General features: G+C 44.1%; 1 protein-coding gene across 4 annotated transcripts in view; it reads right to left on the bottom strand.

Annotated features, from left to right (window-relative positions):
* Positions 1 to 18470, bottom strand: part of EIF3D (eukaryotic translation initiation factor 3 subunit D) — a 67030-nt gene that overhangs the window by 32472 nt on the left and 16088 nt on the right. For all 4 annotated transcript variants that reach the window (XM_086962842.1, XM_086962854.1, XM_086962838.1 and 1 more), the window contains exons 2-6: positions 5991 to 6124; positions 5282 to 5327; positions 4866 to 5002; positions 4447 to 4532; positions 2879 to 2951 (exon numbers count right to left, since the gene is read on the bottom strand). In XM_086962842.1, the coding sequence (XP_086818968.1) occupies positions 2879 to 2951; positions 4447 to 4532; positions 4866 to 5002; positions 5282 to 5327; positions 5991 to 6116 (468 nt within the window). In that variant the 5' untranslated portion in view covers positions 6117 to 6124. The remainder of the gene's footprint in view (positions 1 to 2878; positions 2952 to 4446; positions 4533 to 4865; positions 5003 to 5281; positions 5328 to 5990; positions 6125 to 18470) is intronic.

Raw genomic sequence — 18470 nt, forward strand, 5'->3', positions numbered from 1 at the left:
GCTTGCTGTACCTAGAGTTAAGTGAACATATCACTCGCCTTCTGATGTTCAGATAGCCTTTGAATTTCGCATCCATACACACCATTCCATCACTTCCACAACCGCTACAAAACACTACTTGGATAGCAGTGGCTCATTGTTCTGCCACATTTTCTAAATACACAGCTCTTCTGGGGATTGAGGAAACCAGGATTTACCTATGTGCCGAAACCAGACATCTATTCTGAATCTAGTAATGCCATATTCATTTTGACTGCAAAAACCTGCTCATGGACCTAATCACAAGGTTCATTAACATAAAACTCCAAAAATTGGGTATATCCTCCACACACCTTTAATGTTAACTGATAATCCCACTGCTTAGTCTAAAAACAGAACCAGAAGCTCTTCAACTACACACCAACCACTAGACTTCCTTGATAGGTAAAGATTCTATACATGATGATTAACACCTAACTCTGTCCATTGGAACGGACCAACCTCCCTAGCCACTCAATTCAGGACATGACCATGAAGAAAGATGGAGATCACAGTAATTATCATTAGGGAGTAAGATAATCAGGTAGTACCTACTCATTGCACTGAACGAGAATCTGCACCAATTCCTCTCGGTGGCATTTAGTTACAAATTACTCATAGACAAGCTCTGACCAGCTTGAGGATTCAGGAGCAGTTTCAGTGGCTCTTGCACGGCGGCACCAACACAGCAGAAATTAGTTAAATCTGGTCACCTGACTGTTGTCACCAGTGAATTAAAAAAATGCCAGTATCGTCTCCCCAACAATATCTAAAATATGTGCTATCCAACACCTCTGACATTCCAAATCAAGCAGTCTTTGGGCCATCCACTGGCTTGTTCTCAGTCATTTCAGTGAGGGACACCCTGAATGCAATCTTATCACTTGATTTCCTAGCTGATCAACACTTTTAAAAAGGCCATCTACCACTTCAGTTTCTGCTGCTACTGCCTCAGCAGATCACTGGGGTTATAGCAATGATCCTCTCTATTACGGATTACGACAATAGATTCTACAGAGACTTATCTACTATGATGGTGGTCACGCTCTTCAGAGTAAAAAATTATGTAGGAATCATGAAATATGCAGACTACATCTCACCTGAACAAACGGCACACCATTGGCTTCCCACCAAAGGTTTCAAGTTTAAAATATTACAGATGAATGCCCACTGAGCTGTCTAACGTGAAGACCTCATACCAGCTAACAACATGTTTAAGCCTCGAAGCCCAATACTGACTTTATACCCAATCAGTGTGTGATACAAGCTTTGGGGACAGAACAAGAAGTGCACAAAGCGTTTCACTCTGAAACTTTCTCATGGTACCCCTCCACCTGGAATCAGAATTTCTGAGGCTCAGAAAAGCCATCCACTCCAGTCTCAGAATGAACATGAGACCTTTAAAAATATGAACACCCTCTTGCAGACCTTCTGGAACAATTATTTTTCCAACATGTGCAAAGCAAGTTACAACAGTTCAGACACAAAACATCAGCAACAAAATTCGTTGCATTCCAGTATTTCACCTATTGTACAAATAGGCGTCTCTTCTTCATTTTCTTTATCTCCCATTGTGAGGAGCCAAATTCTGAGAACAAGGCCTAAGCAGTTAATGTGTTAATGAAAATGAACGTCACCTACTCCCCACAAGAAGAGAAGGGGTACGTCTGTCCTCACCGGAGACTCAAACCCAAAAACACTGTTCCCCCAGGAATTCACCTGCCTATTGCGTGACAAGGGAGTGGAATTAAGACAAAATATGGTTCATGTATGATAGCAGAAAGGGATTGAGGGGGCACACAATTTATTTTAGGCACCTCTTTTCTGTCCCTTCAGAAGTTACGTGGTGTTTTTTCCTAAGCCAAAAGACTATCTTGGAGCATATACATAAATAATGCCTTAGAATCCTCATGGCCATGAGGGAACCTTTAATGTGGCACTCAGAAGTGTACTTTGTGCACTTTCGCAGCACATAAAAACAGGTCTGTTGATTCAATGCTAGATTAGTTTATCCGTTTTCAAAATGAATGGAGAGCTTAGCCTGTTTCAATAAATTCTGTACTAAGGCAAACAGACGTGCTTCTCTATTGTGTTGACATAGGTTGTATAATCTGTGTTTTTCATACTGTATTCACCAAAACGTAAAGCATAAATCTGCTGTTTACACTTATTTCAGCTCTGCACGATTTTTGAGGATTTATATGCCCCCATTTTAAATAGGATTACTGAATTTTTCAAAAAAATCTGTTTTACCTGTTGACAGATCTATTACACAATAATGTTGCCATTGATTTAAGAGCTCACGTACAAAACAAAGAAGAAAGACCAGGAGAAGTAAACTATAAAAATAAAAACTGCACAGTATCGTATAATTACCAATGGATTGGAAGATAAAGGATGCCCACATGGTCTTCCTCAAAAACATTCTCGTAGTACGAAGCTGGTTTTAGGTAAAGGGAAGCACAGTCAAACACCTATTTTATCCGAACCTCAGAAATCCAAACCATGAACAACTGTAAACATGACTGCTAGATGTGATCTATGCAAAACTCAGGCACCCTTCTTTGGATGAAACTGTGAAACAGTAAGCAGAAAGAACTAGTGGCTGGGAAATATCTGGGTTGACGGGAAATATCTGGGTTCACTGGGATTAAAACATTAGAGGAGTACTATTCCTTGTAACTATCACTTACAGAGATTTCCTTGAACATGTACTCTTAATTGATACAAAGGGGAGCTTTGGATGCCTAGTGTAGTCCTTATTTATAAGACAGAAGTGGCGATTGTAGGAAAAAAGCTCAATTTTTCTGCATGGAACAGCACACATGAAGAAATAAGATTGAGCATAGCACGACATTACCTGGGACCTCTGATCCCACTTCTGACGTACGCCAAACTGCTTCTGGAACTTTTTCTGGAGTCGCAAACGATCCCTGAAATTAGAAAGAACAGCAGTCACAATGGTTTCTGCATGGGAAAATGGAAAGGTGACAAGATAGCAAAGGGGGAGGGGAGGGTAAGGCTACAGCAAGTTTTTATGATTGGATCTCTCTCAAACACACTGAAGATCTCAAATTCTTAGAAAGGAGTGAATTGTAAAACGGAGTAAAAGGGCTGCCTGAGATTCTTCAAGCTTGCTGCCACTTTAAGGTACGCTTTCTTATGTAACAGGATCGCGAAAAGCTTACTGACTTTGTCTTGTTTTTTCCCCCACATAGAATAGGAAGTACACGTCGCTTAGGACCACCTTAGGAGTGATGCAATTTATGGTCAAATGATGTGTGTTCACACAAACCTACCGGCCCATTCTTCCATCCTTAACACTCTTCACCTCTTTTAGTAAAATCAGCTGATTTTACTCATGGGCTCAGACCCTGCTATTTTAGCAGTGCATTATATAATAAGGTTGACCACCCAGATGCATTGGATTCTTGATAGTGCCATACAGTAAGTCTTACAAAATATGGTCATATGCAAAACCCAGAGACCACGCTGCACAGGGTTAAACACCACAGAAGGTATACAAACCTAAAGGTGACATAAATAACAAAGACATAAGTGCCTGTGCACATAAAAGGAAAAGGAGAGAAAGTGGCTACTACAATTATTCACTCATAATATTAAGCATCACTAAATCACCACAAAAGTGCATAGTGAATCTACAATTCCACACCCTCACATGGGAAAAGAGATCCTTTATTTTATAACCAACCTATCCGAGACATTTAAGTCAACAAAAACGATGCTATCAATGCCCTATGTGCTCGCTCAGGCAGAAATGAATCACTCAAACATGCTCTCTGTCCTCTAGCTACCTGGACAGGATACGAAGGCCTTAAGCCACTCAAACTTGATCTAACCTCTGTTGAAAGAAAATCACACTGGACTTAGTTTAAAGCACTGGCCATCCTGTGAAGCATATCAAATCTATGGAAGAAACCTTTTTAATTTCGATGGGCCAAAAACAGCTTTTAGTTTTTAACCCACAAAATAGAATTTCATCAAAACCTTCACCAATACTTAAGATTTGCTGCATTCCTCAGGAGTTACTAGATTCAACAAAAATCATGAACATGGATATCCCACCCACTTTACAGTCACTGAACAGCAGTATATGGAAAACTACATCTGCTTTAGTTGGCCACAAAACAAATGCACACAGAATAAAGGTGATCTGTGAAGGGAATAAAGGATGCCAACGCAGGAAAGACAATACAAGATGTAGAAGATGACAAAGCAGGTAAATGAAAGGTTTTCGCATATAACAAGCCAGCAAGTAAAAGGCGGTCGTCTTCGTGGCATCACAGTTGAAGCCACAAAAAAAGTGGAAACGTGTTTTAACATAACAGGGTGCCGTACTATAAAGGGGACACACAACATTAAGATCAGATGATCATGCAGAAAGAAGTGAATGATAGCGCTACGCACCTTTCCTTCTGCTTGGCACTTTTAGGCAACGTCTGCATGTTGAACTGTAGCTGATTTCTACGGTCCTTGTCCCTCCGAAGGTTTCTCTGATGATGGAAAAGAATCATACAAGATAAAGGCACTGACACACAGCCTAACTATACTAAGATGGTAGGTTCTTAGATTCATCACCAGGGACTCCCCAATCAATATACTTCTAGATCCATTGTCTGTAAATCTACAAAGCACAATCCCAATTACTGTGAAAGCACCCACATCCATTAATGAGAAAGCAGTGGATCCCAGTACACCCTTGCTCAGAACTTCAACCTTCATACAGTGTGAACTTAAAGGCCCCAGCTCTGCCTTTGGATGGTACATCCATGCGAACAGGCCCTGTAAGCAGCAGATCTAACCAGAGGGGCCCAAGATCGAATCACCTGTGCGAAGCGCATACGGTTCCTCTGGTACGCAGTCTTCTGCATCTTGGTAGTGTCTACCAGCTGGAAGCTGCCCTCATCCTCCTCGTGGAAGTATGCATACTGACTGCCACCACCAAACTGAGAAGAGTATTTATCTGTACAAAGAGACAGAACAGCTCAACGTAAGGGGGAGATGACCAAATCTTGAAGAAGCAGTATTTTCGATAACAGGCTTCTCCCACACAATGAAGCTCCTAAAAGAAAAACAGAGTCAGGGAATTGAGACAAAAAAGGTTGAGAAATAAGGAGTGTGTCTGGAAGTATGGGTGCCTGGGACTCAGTATGAAGTGCACATGGAAGCAAGGTGAGAATGGTTTTGGGGTAAGAGTGGGAGAGGCATATGGGTAGATAGACTCTAGTGCTAGAGCACTTACTGGTGTATCGTTTGTCCTGGTATGTGGCTCCTGTCCAGTCAGCGACCTTAGAGAGGCAGAGGGGGAAAAGCATATTAGAAAAAGGGAAAGCACAAATACAAGACAACTTATTGTCATCTAGAACTCCTCTCCATCCTCAAACTCCCATGCCTGGCCAAGAAACCTGAGCAGTGTGGCATTGGTATCTATTAAAGGCCATACAAATTATAGATTCAAATTCCACAATGAAAAGCAGACAAAAGTGAGTTTTGCAGCAGGTCTGGAATAATGCATGGTCTGGAGTACAGTCTACAGTTACAAGACAGTGTACTACAAAACGCCACTGCCTCCCTCAAAACACATTTACCGAGTAATGGTGGGTCTTTACATTACACTTAGGGACCCACAGATGTAGCTTGTAGTTTTTCGATACACTGCTACAGAAGGGTGAATTTGTGTCACAAGACTATGCAATCTTTGCTATTCACCATAGCCAATATACAGAAAAACACAACAAGCAAGTGTAAGCTGCACAAAACAGACAGTGATATGTCTGAAGTGAACAACGTGTCATAGCATTCAAGCGGCTGCATTAAAGTGTCAGAGCCAGAAGCTGATCTGTGACTCCAAGGCTAGAAGACACAAACTGTGCTTAAAACAGCTTCATATGGAAGGGCTATTGGCTAAATGCCCCCACAATATTTCTACATCAATTAGGGAAAATCCTTACCTTGCCAAGTCGATCTCCTTTGCTGAAGGGTTGATATGGCATGTCCTTAAACTGATCGGGCACAGCACAGGGACCCCATCCAGACAGGTTGTCCTGGATTACCGGGGCAACAAATTTAGCCATCATGGTAAAGCCTGGAGTAGAGAGTGAGAAGAGCATGAATACCATAATGTATCACAGATGGTTAAACAGGTAGGGAACAGCACACCTTACAAGACCTGAATAGTTAGCATCAAGGGCTACATAAAGAACACGAAAATCGTTCAAATAAACGAGAAAACAAAACAGGCCACCATCTCATCTCGGCATGCTACACTATGGTATCTTAGAAAAAATTAAATTTTTAGTACACCAAGCTCAGATTATGGACATCAAGACAGAGTTTTCTACCGTGTTGACAGAGGAGAGTTTCAAGTTCTACCAAATTTATTTTTTACGGGCACTGAATGATGCGACATTATAAAATTCAGGATCATCCAGTCATTTTACTGTTTCAAACGAATTTTACCACTTTTGACAACAGCTGAAAGAAATGGGTGTCAGAAAGACTGGCAGACAGTATATCCTTTTGTGACAGATTGTTCATTTCACCCACCCATGACCTCTAGAATGTGAATGGTTAACTATATTAGTGATGTACATGTCTAGTTACACCCTGCTCTTGAAAATTACGATGAGTCTGTATTTTGCCGATCCTGTGGAGCTCACTACATAGCTGATCTCAAATACTAATATTTATAATCATACCTGTGGAAACTAGCCAAAATAATTTATCTTTTTTATTTGATTTTTCTATGGCACAGTACATGATTCAAAACATTGCATCCATCAACAATGCCATGCAGGATTCAACGTACAATCGTACCGAGTTACAATAACACATTACAGGAGAGATCTTCAGACTTTTTGAGCAGAGACCCCCTTGTCAAACTCTTTTAGGCGTAAGGACCCCTCTGTCAAAAATTTCTAGAACCTGGTACTCTATCATAGACAACCATAAACGCCCCAAATTACCACAGCAAATAAGGTTTATGGTGGGGAAATAATATTAAACAGTGTTTAGCAAACCAAAGGTCAATGAGCATGGGGGTGTAGTCAAAGATGTAGCTATAAACAAAGGGCCTCATTTAGGAAGAATTGCCGTTGGTCAGCTCTGCAAGTCTTCTTGCTGAGCTGCCCTATGCCAATGCAAATGGGCAGGAATGCACAGTTGTTTTAATGAAATACAGTGTATTCCTGTCCTTTTCCCTTGCCTAGGCTCACGAATTGCTGCCTAGCACCAACATAGGCAGGATAGGTTTTGTACAGGAAGAGGCACCTTCCTTCAGAAAAACAATCCCCCAAGAGGCGTTTTCCTCTTTCTATGTGAGCTGCAGACAAAAAATGAGGAGAAATAAAAACATTTCTCCTCATTACACCTCCACTGGAGAGGCGTCCTTTTTTTAGAGCTGCCCCAGATTTTGTAAATATGGGGCAGCATCAAAATCCACAAGTGTTGCATGGGAACCTGACGCAAAGTAAGGAAACGCAATGACTTGCGCTGCTGTATGTCTTAATATCTACAAAGCCATACAAAGCTATGAGGCGTGACTTTGCACTGCCTCATGGGTATGTTGAGACCCTTGCGCCACCAGAGTGTAAAATAAATAAATAAATAAATAAATAAATAAAAAGAGTGCTCTGGTGATGCAAGCCTCTCATAAAGAAGCCCCAAAATAGTCGGTACGTTTTTTATGTCTTTCACCATCAGGTATCTCCATAAAATAACGGGCAGTGTAAATGAAAAGAATTTGAAGAGTTGTTACTCAGTGGGAAATGCACTGTAGTACATTATGAAACCTCTATTCCTGAAAGCACTGCAGAGGTATGTGTGTAACCAGAGAGCCACATAATTAAATCTTGATTGGTGCAGTGGAGAATAGGGATTTGTATTTTTAGTGCTACGGAGGTCACGGCCTGTGCCAAAAATCAATGTGAATATGTAAGTCATTATTTTATACTTGCATTACACACGGTGTAAGATAGTATGCTGCAAAGTGTGCAAATAGTTTTACAATAACATGGTGCTTCCTAAACGTAGATTTTAGAAATACCATAAAGTATGCAATGACTTTTTTTTCTTTTTACTTAACTGTCCCTTCTACATCCCTTTAGGGGTATTAAGGGCTGTGTAAATGCAGTTAAAATTAAAATCAAGCACTTACCAGCCCAGTTTTAACTCTTTGCACTTCCACTCAAAAAAGCAAATCTTTGTTATCACAAAGTTTGGAGTGATTTGATCAATTAAAGCTAGAACCGCTCCCAAGCATCCTTTACACTTGCAGATTAACTGCTAGGCACATTTGCATTTCATTCAGGGAAGCAGGTGTTAACAATCTAAATGGATGTCTGTCTTTTTCTAAAAGGAAAGCAAACATTTTGGATTGCAGGGACAAGTGAAGCTGGGGAATGCTAACCCCATTCCCAGTACTCCACAGCACCTCCTGGGGGTCGCCCCCCACAGATTGAAGACCACTGCAGTACAGCATTGGCCTTTTCCACCAGAAGTGAACCACAGTGGGTTGGAAACTCCACTTTCTTTAGCAGTGCTAATCAGGAATACTACATAGGGAAGGGGCCATCCTCTCCCATGTCTATGGGATAGTGGTTGAACCAGGGACTCCAACTGTTATGGAACTTCTTGAGGCATCCACGTCTTATAGGTAACTTGTTCTACCACCATATAAAAAGGTCCATTCCTACTTTTCAATCTCCGATGGTGGACTGCTCAGGGGCACCCCAGTGTTTGCCCACTTCTCAGTTCGCCAACACAAATCCAGATTGCTAAAGAGAAGTTTGTTTCTGGGTAGGTCTCTCTTGGTGGGTATCCCCAGCAGGACGAATGTGGGTTCTATTGGCAGGCATACGCCCAGTAGTCCTGTACAAGCTTATCAAGGGCCAGGACCACATAGTAGTCATGATTGACCCATCCTAGTCCCCATATCTCCCCAAATCTGACAGTTAGGCACCACTGCCCTATCAAATCTGTGTAAACTGGCCTTATGATAGTATACCCTGTGTAAGACCTTTAAAGGAATAGGTCGTAGGCAGGACTTGATAGACACCTTCCTCAAGTGCATCAAACCTACCTCTCAATCTGTATGGTCTAATTACCCCACCTCACCTTACCATATTGCCTTCAGTCTCGTCAGGGTTTATTTATTTATTTTAGTGGTTTTATATGGCGCTGGCTGGACCCAGGGGTATCCGAGCGCTTTACAATTTTTTTTAGACAATAAGGTAAATAGGACAGGGAAAATACATAGCATCAAAGTATATAAACAACATATAAGTCTCCGCCTGACAAATTTCAAAATGATAAATATGGGCAATAAGCACACCAAAAGGAGCTGGAAAAATTGCAGAGTCAGGATAGGGAGGTTAGTGGTCAGTTAGGTTGGTAAAGGAAGAGAGGGGGGGCAGAAGGGGGAGGGTTGGAGGGGATGAGGGCTGAGGGTGGACAGGGGAAGGGAGGGTGCAAGGAAAAGTGAAGGTGGTAAACAGGGAGGGGGAAGTGACAAGGAGGAAGGGCGAGTAGGGCTGATAAAGAGAGGGCAGATGTATCTAGGGTCGGACAGATGTGGCCAGTGGAAGAGAACAGATAGGGATTAGGGTCTCCTGTATTTATTGAGGAGATGTAGTTTGAGTTCTTTTTTGAAGCTAGAGTAGGAAGGGTTGCAGCGAAGGTCAGTTGGAAGGGCATTCCAAATGCAAGGAGTGTTACCGGAAAAGGATCGTGACTGGATGGTTTTCTTTGGGGGGGGGGGGGGGAAATAAGAAGGAGGGTATTAGTACTTCTCAAGGCACGGGAGCAACCGGCTTTAGTGAGTTTGTTAGCGAGGTAGGTCGGTGTGTTCTGATGGAGAATTTTGTGTGTAATGCAGGCTGTTTTGTAAGTGGACCTACCTTCAATGGGGAACCATTTAACCCATCCCATGCTGGTGACGAACCCCAGCCGTCACGCTCCGCAGTGCTCTTGTGCGGATGACGGCTGGGGTTAGTCATGGCCCCGCCCAGTTCTTTTGTTTACCGCACCGCGGAAAAATCGCGGCCGCATCGAAGGGGTTAAGGGTTTTAAGGGCAGTGGGAGATGTGGTCGAATCACTTGCAGTTTGAGGTAAGCCTAGCTGCAAGGTAAAGCACAGATTTAAGAGGTGCTAGGTGGGTCTTGGGAATTCCGGTGAGAATGGCATTGCCATAGTCGATGCGAGAAAGAACAAGGGATTGGACTGCTAGTTTGAAATCATCGATAGGGATGAAGGGCTTGATTTTCTTAAGGTGGCGGAGAGTATAGAGGGCTCCTTTGGCAGAATTGTTGATGTGAACCTTGATGGTTAGGAGGTTGCCAAAGGAGATCCCTAGTGATTCGACTGAAGAGGACAAAGATAAGGAGCAGTTGAGGGTATTAAGGTCAGAGATCCAATTTTGAACGGGGAGCTGGTTATTTTTAGAGGAAAAAAGAAGAATTTCAGTTTTTTTAGGGTTCAGTGTGAGGTGGTTAATGTGGAACCAGTCTTGAATCTTGATGAGTGTTGTTGAGATGAAGGATGTCAGCATGCGTTTTAATCTTAAAATAGAGTTGGGTGTCGTCAGCGTAGAGATGGTAGTTGATCCAAGCTTGTTTTAAGAAGGAGTGTGAGGGGTTCCATGAAAAGGTTAAGGAGAGAGGGAGAGAGGATGGATCCTTGCAGAACTCCTAAGGAGATGGAGGTAGGGTTAGATAGCCAATTTTGGATTTTGATTTGTTGAGAACGGTGTTGTAGATATGAGACGAACCATTTACGTGTCGTACCATTCAGGCCGAATCGATCACTAAGTACATTGAGTAGAGCAGAGTAGTTAACAGTATCAAACGCTGCAGAGAGATCACGAAAGATTAGAAGGCTAGATTCGCCATTGTCAAGTGAGTGGTGGATGTCGTCAACAATGTTTAGCATGGCGGTTTCAGTGCTGCATCCTTTCCTAAAGCCAGATTGGAAGGGGTCTAGTAAGTTAAAGTGTTCAATGTGTCTATCAAGTTGGAGAAGGACACATTTTTCCAGGGCTTTAGAAAGAAGGGGAAGGTTGGAGATGGGACTACGGTTATTGAGGTCGTTTGGGTCTGCCAAAGGATTTTTGATAATGGGGGTGATTTGGCCTAGTTGCAATGAAGTGGGGACACAGCCGGTGGCAAGGGAGCTGTTGATAATAGAGGTCCAGGAAGGGGTGATGATGTGTTTAAGGTTTTGGACAAGTTTGGAGGGGAGAGGGTCATTGGTGTGGGAGGAAGGCTTGAGTTTGGTAATGATGTTAAAGACGTCTCTTTCAGTGACTGGCTGGAAGTTAAGTTAAGCCATGCGGCATTGTTTTTAGGAGGAGAATTAGGATGATTGGAGTCCAGGAAATTGGAGGGCAAGGGGGGGGGGAGGGGGCTGGGGGAGAGAGATCAGAGTTATGATGGGTAGTAGTGGGTGTAGGGGGAGTTATAATGGGGGGTGGGATATTAATAGAAATGTTCGGATTGGCGGTAGGGATCGCAGTAGAGAGGAAGGATTGCTCAATTTGTTTAATTTTGTCTGAAAAAAAGAGCTATTTCTTCACATCTAGTCGTCGAGGCCAGTGGGACAGGGGGAACGGAAGCGGTTTGATTGCGCATAATGTTGAATAGTTCTCTTGGCCTATTCTGAGCTCGATCTAATTGTGTCCTGAAGAAGGAAGTTTTTTGTCTAAAGAGGGATTTTTTGTAGGACGATCTAGCAAGTCTGAGGCGGGCCAGGTTAGAAGGAGAGGGGTGCTGTCTCCATAATCTTTCAGTCAGTCTGAGACTGCGTCTTTCATTATTTAGCTCCATGTTCAACCATGATTTGGAGGGGATATTTCTTTGTTTTTTGAGTTTGAGAGGGGCTAGAAGGTCAAGGGTAACCATGACTGCTTTGTTATATTGTTCGGATAGTTCATTCGTGTTAAGGGAGGGAGGGATAGCGAGAAGTTGGGCATGAAGTTTGGATTCAAGTACGTCGGGAGGGATATGACTGAGATTTCTGATCAGTTTCATGGGTTTAGTAGTTTTGGTAGGAGGGGGCGGGGGGGAGACAGAGGTAGTTATGGATAACAGGATATGGTGATGGTCGGACCAGTCAAAGGGAATGATGTTAGATAGGAGGGCTAGATCCTTGCTGGTAATGATAGCGTCAAGGGTGGCTCCTTTGGAATGGGTTGGTGACTGACAGATTTGTTTGAGGTCATTAATTTCGAGAAGGTCAGAGAGGAGGGATCTTTGGTATCATTGCAATGGAGGTTAAAGTCTCCCAGGAATATGTTTTTAGATTTGGTAATGGAGGATTGGGTACGAAGGTTAGATAGCTCGTCAATGAATGGGTAGTGATTTCTGGGCGGATTATATATATATTGTGATGGCGGATTGGGGGAACCCTGTATTTTGAGTTCGGCTACAAGGTATTCAAAGGAAGCATATTCGGCGTTATTGATAAGGGAGAGCTGTAGTTGGTCTTTGAAGATGATAGCTACACCACAGCCTTTTCGGATAGATCTATCTTTCCTAATGATGGAGTAGCCCGGGGTGAGAGTAGGTCTAGAATGCTTGTAGAGTGGTCATTAAGCCAGGATTCTGTAAGGAACGCGATGTCGATGGATTCGCTAAGGATGGTTTCAGAGATTATTATGGCATGTCGGGCAGCGGAGCGGCAGTTAACAAGTATGCAGGTGAGGGGTTTGGGAGATGAGAGGGCATGGCTGGAGGTGAGAAGAGGAGGGGGTCTAGGTGAGACAGGTGAGAGGGGAATACGACTAGTCCCCAATATGACTGGGATGCTTAAGGGGGAGGCGTGTTCATGGTTGATGAGAATGGAGGGTAGAAGTTTTGAAGGTCGGAGATAAAATGAGAGAAAAGGGGCCAGAGTAAAGAGAATATGAGTTAAGTAAAGCACGAAGGAAGTGAGCAATCACAGCCCAGCTAGATTTGGGGGGGGAGCTATATTAAAGCAATGTTGAAATATCCCCAACAAAGCAAACAATCAATCCTCGCAAAGCTACACAAGGTGCGGATAGCTAGGTTTAGGACCAAAAGTACTGGGTCATCAAACTGCACAGATTCTCAAGTTGGGTGCATTGTTAAAAACAGTCCAGCGAATCAAACAATCACAGCACAAATACACAATAGGAGGTCATGGGCCATAGGGCACAATAGGGGATCAGATGTGAAGACCTAAAGGGCTAGGAAGGGAAAGGAATAGGAGGTTGTATCGAGGTTGACACAAAAATCACTATAAGATTCGCAGCGGAAGGTAACTATAGGGGTAAAAAACATACGACATAACTGGCGCTAGTTAGAAACATCAAAAGTAAAAGACCATAAAAAGCACATGAGGGGCAGGTTGAAAAATTAACAGAACATGTAGGAAAAATAAACATAGGGGGACGAAGATCAGGATTAGGCCACAAGGTGGAGCTCCAGGCTAAGGAAGGGAGCAGTTTGAAATTCAAAGGAAAAATACATCAGGCGTGTTTCTGTTGAAAAGTGGCGCTGTTATTCTAATGGCAGCGCGTCCATCTTGAGGGGCCTCGAAGTAGTCAGATCTCGGCTTTGGCACCATTTTGTAAGGCTAGTTGGATCACGCAATTTCGGTGCAGCAGTTACAACTCCATTAATGTCAGTGCTGCTTCGCTCCAAAAATTCCATCCTGCCCAGCCACTATAACGATTTAACCCCCAATTTATAATCAGCGCTCCCAGAAAAGTGTCTTCACTTAAGTCAAACATTCAATCAACTAATCCACTAAGGCATTGCAGGGCTAGGCGAGGAAGGCCTCACTTGGTGCCGGTGTTGTGTTCAAAGCTCAGCCTGCAATCCCCACTAGCAATCCAGTCAGCTGATCTCGCGAGTCATAACTCACAAAGTTAGGTGAGCTGAGGCGAGTTAGAGAGAGCGGGAGCAATGCCGGTTCAGAAGCGCTGAGCTTGGAGAAAGCAGCGCAAGAGAGGCAGGCCTCACCTTTTCAACAGTTTTATCCGGTGGGGGGTCATCGCACTATCAGATGTTGGTCAGGCAGTCGGGTCCTCAGCATTCAGCATCGTGGTGGTGAGCTGGGCATGGAGAACTGGGCGGCAAACTGGGAAAGCCACGGAAGGAGCGGGAGCGCTGGAACGTTCCAAGGCGCCTAGCAGATCACAGGCACTCTGAGGAAGCGGAGATGAGCCGTGCAACTGCCAGGGGTTCGGCGGCGCTGAGGAGGATGCTGCCACTGGCGGCCGATGGGTTCCGGCGAATTCACTGAACGAGAGCCCATTTAGGTGGGCTCTCGTATGGCCGGAGGGATGCGCCGTGAAGAGGAATGGCGGGATTGTGAGGGTGGGGTAGTTATTCCCCCATCGGCATCCAGCGAGGGTGGCACGAATCACTCCGTAGGTCTGGGGGTGTTGTAGGGGAGAAAACCTGTGGCTCAGTGTTGAGAGGGGAGAAAGTGTAACAGCATACTCACTCCTAAATTCAACGACTTGTATAGGGATGAGGTCTCAAGATGTGATAGATGATAACGTGCTCAGGGTCAAGGAGCGGATTGTTGACAATCAAATAAGAACAAAGAGGTATTCCGACATGTCCAATAAAGTGGGAGAGAAAGAAATAGAACAAGGTGACTGGGTACTAGTCAAGAAGCCTGTTAAGGTGTCAGAAGGAGAGTCGGTGTATAGCAACCCTGTTCAGGTGTGTAGAACGTCCCAGGGGGCTGTATGCATGGAAGGAAAAGGTTGGAGGAGTAAGGATGATGTAATCAAACTCAAAAAAGGTCAAGAAAAGATTATAATGAGAGGGAAGGATGATCAAGAAGGAAATCTTGATGACAGCATACTGGAATGGGAAAATGTACATGAAGATCAAAGTCACCCTGAAATTGATGGTAATCCAAACATGGTCAAGGGGAATGGTGTTGGGAGAAAAGAAAATGTAATGGAGAAATCCAGTGTAGAGACTGACCTTAGTGTGGGTAGCCCAGGGGGTTCCAGTGAGGCTAAAGAGTCTACAAGCGGTCACTGTCCCAGAAACAACCAATGCAATGCCATGCATGCCAAAACTAGGTCAGGAAGAGAAGTCAGAATGCCTAAACGTTTTGAGGAGTTTTTAATTAAATAATGCTTGTTTTTACGTGGTTGCTCATTTGTATTTTCGTTGGGGAAAAGGGAGATGTTGAGAATATAATCGTACTCACTATGTATAGTGTGTTTTCTCTGTCTTTTATTGCCACGTCACATAATGTCATCTCCGAATGCTCGGAGATTACTTATGTGACATCACCAGGTTCTATCGCCAGATGCTGTAATCCCTGGCTGATAGCGTGCTCTTATCTGCTGGCTCCCTGTGGGCCCTTATTACATGTGTAATAAATCCTTCATCCAGAACCTTGCTTGTGTCATCTTGTCCATTCCCAAAACACTCAGCCTGGACACTATGTGCCTTTAGCAGACTCCCCGGTCTCGGTGAGGGGGAGACCCCTGGGGAGCTGTTGCACGAGCTGAACGGTCCACTCTAGCATGCAGTCAAGAAACCCGGATACACTGATTGGCTCAAAATGGGATAGTTGAAGTCAGAGCCATAGAACCCAGCCATGCCGCCGGGGCTCAGACGGTCGCAGGAACCTGGGAGAACAAGTCCCAGAAGTCGATCCCCACAGATCACCTGGTTAAGGGCCCAAGCAGCAGGGGCAAACCGCACCACAGCCCTGCCTACATCAAGGGTCTTCGCATGCGAGGAGCTGCCACCGATCCCACGAGGAAGAGTCGACGCTGTCCCGAGAGCCAGGACCCAGGGCTTGGAGTGGATCGGGCACCACGATTACAGGGCCCCGGAGAACCAGTTCCACCAATCAGCCCCAGCAGACTCAGGCAGCAAGAGCCCACAGCACGGCAGACAGTTCAGCCTCGAGGTCACGGGTGGCGATGTCGGTTCAGCCCGAGAGCCAGGACGAGGGCCAGGATGTAAGGAAGTCCGGGCCAGTCGTCTGTACGTTACTGAGAATAGCCTTATAGTTCCATGAGACCGCTTACCCAGCTACCTCACCCTGGAGGAGCCTCCCTTCCCAAGGTGCATAATCCACAATGTTATCTAGTACGACCTTCTCAATTTGCAGGCATGCTACAATTGTAAGTATTTAAAATACTGGGTATTATGTAGATATTTCCGCTGTAAGGAACTAAAGGGGATCAATGTGCACTCCTCTATGAGGTCACTCAGCTTGGAGATTCTGTTAGTGTCCCACTGTCCAAAACCCTTCAGCTTCCCAAATTCCTTCAAACATGTTCCCATCCATAGGGGTGTCTTCCTGGTCAGCCTTGTGTCCCTTTTTGTCAGTCTCCCCACCCCATTTCAGGCACAGATAGTCATCTCGGTCGTTGTCAGTAGTTTCTTTGACCCCCCCCCCCCCTTGTACCTGTACAGATAGTGTAAATATGAGTGGGCTTGGAACTGGGTCCTCTCCAGCAAATATGTTGGGTGATTATCTGGTATACAACCACTATTAAGTGAGCTGCCCAATAGTACACCCTGATGTTGGGTGGGAAATACCTCCATTTGGTCTCAGGACGAATCTCTCTACCACATAAACTATCTGGAGCTGACGGCCGGACTTTATGCTCTTATGAGCTTCAAAGATTCGCTTCAAGGAAGGTCTGTCCTTTTGAAAATGGACAACATGTCGGCAGTGGCTTAGATCAATCGCCTAGGAGGCACGAGGTCTGCGGATCTCTCGGATCTAGCAAAAAAACTTTGGATGTTTTGCCTGGAGCACAAGATTGCTCTAAAAGCAGAATACCTTCCGGGCTCTGCCAACTCATCCGCGGATTGGAACTCCAGGTTCCTTGTGGATTTCAGCGATTGGAAGCTGAACCCTCATGTCTTCAGGACTTTGAACCACATTTGGGGCCCTCTATAGGTGGATCTCTTTGCAAGCAGACTCACCTCCCAACTTCCAGATTATTTCAGCTGGATGCCCGACCCGGGTGCTCGAGCATTCAACTCCTTCCTCCAGCCTTGGAGGGATGTCCGGGGATATGCCTTTCCCCCCTTTGCGATGATTCAGAGAGTCCTCCAGAAGGTGAGACAAGAACAATGTCTCCTCACTTTGATAACTCCCTTCTGGCCCTCCCAAGCTTGGTTTCCAACTGCTCTGGAACTAACTTGCAGCATTCCTTTTTTAATCCCGTCTCTGGAAGATCTTCTCACAGATTCAGACGGTCGAATTCATCCCCTTATTCTCAATCAGACTTTGTCCCTTCTTGCTTGGAAGGTGTCAGGAGATCTAACGAGATCTCAGGACTTTCGGACACAGCTTCAGTTCTCCTCAGGGAGTCTTGGGCACCAGGCACACATTACAGATACAATAGAATCTGGAAACTTTGGGTTTGTTGGTGCTTGGAAAGGGACCTGGATCCCTTGGAGGCTCCTATTGTTGACGTAACCAATTTTCTAGTCGAACAATTTGAAAGGGGACTTAGTTATAGATCCATTAATTGCTTTAGGTCAGCAATTTCTGCGGGACATACCCTCGTTAATGGCAAAACCATTGGAAAAAATGTTATCATTTGTAGGGTTATGAAGAGTATTCGTCTCAAAAGACCCCCTAGACCCAAGTATGACATACTTTGGGACGTTAATTTGATTCTTCGTCTCTTTAGTAATTGGCCTTCTAATTCTCTCCTCAACCGGAAGTATCTTTCTATTAAACTGGCTACTGTCTTATGCCTGGTTTCTTGCAGAAGATCCTCAGATATCCGTTCTTTGGATATTTCCTATCGTTCCTACAATGTTTTTGGTGTTAAATTTGATATTCATAGTCGTACTAAAACCATGTCTGACTCCATATTTTACCCACGATTCGATCTACATCCTAAACTCTGTGTTGTTGAGTGCATGAAAGAATATGACCTCAGAATGTCTGGACTCCGTCCAGTTGGTGTTAATCAATTGCTTATTTCTTTTATTAAACCTCATAAAGGTATTCGTTCTCCTTCTATTGCTAGATGGATTAAAATGGCTATGAAGTTAGCCGGAGTTGATTTATCCATATTTCAGGCTCATTCTCTAAGAGGTGCTATGGCTAGCAAATCACTTTGGTCTGGAGGTAAGTTGGATGATATTTTGAAAGCTGCTGATTGGTCCAATGCAGGTACCTTCGCTCGTCATTATTGTAAACCCATCCAACATATGTCTGATGCTGTTTTAGGAAGCTTCCAACATGCATAATTTAGCCTCCGGTCTTGTAATGAAATTGCGATTCTCATATTTACATGACTAGAGAATCTGGATTCATTAAAGACTCGGAGGCTGACATTATCCCTCCCTCCCTCCTCCGGAGGCATTCCAATTATTATTGCTACCTTGTATAACTTATTGTAATGTAATGTTTACTTTGATTTATGACCTTTGAATTTGTTCTTTTCTCTTGATATGTC

The sequence above is a fragment of the Lissotriton vulgaris genome, chromosome 1_1 (assembly GCF_964263255.1).
Source record: "Lissotriton vulgaris chromosome 1_1, aLisVul1.2, whole genome shotgun sequence".
Taxonomy (NCBI): Eukaryota; Metazoa; Chordata; class Amphibia; order Caudata; family Salamandridae; genus Lissotriton; species Lissotriton vulgaris.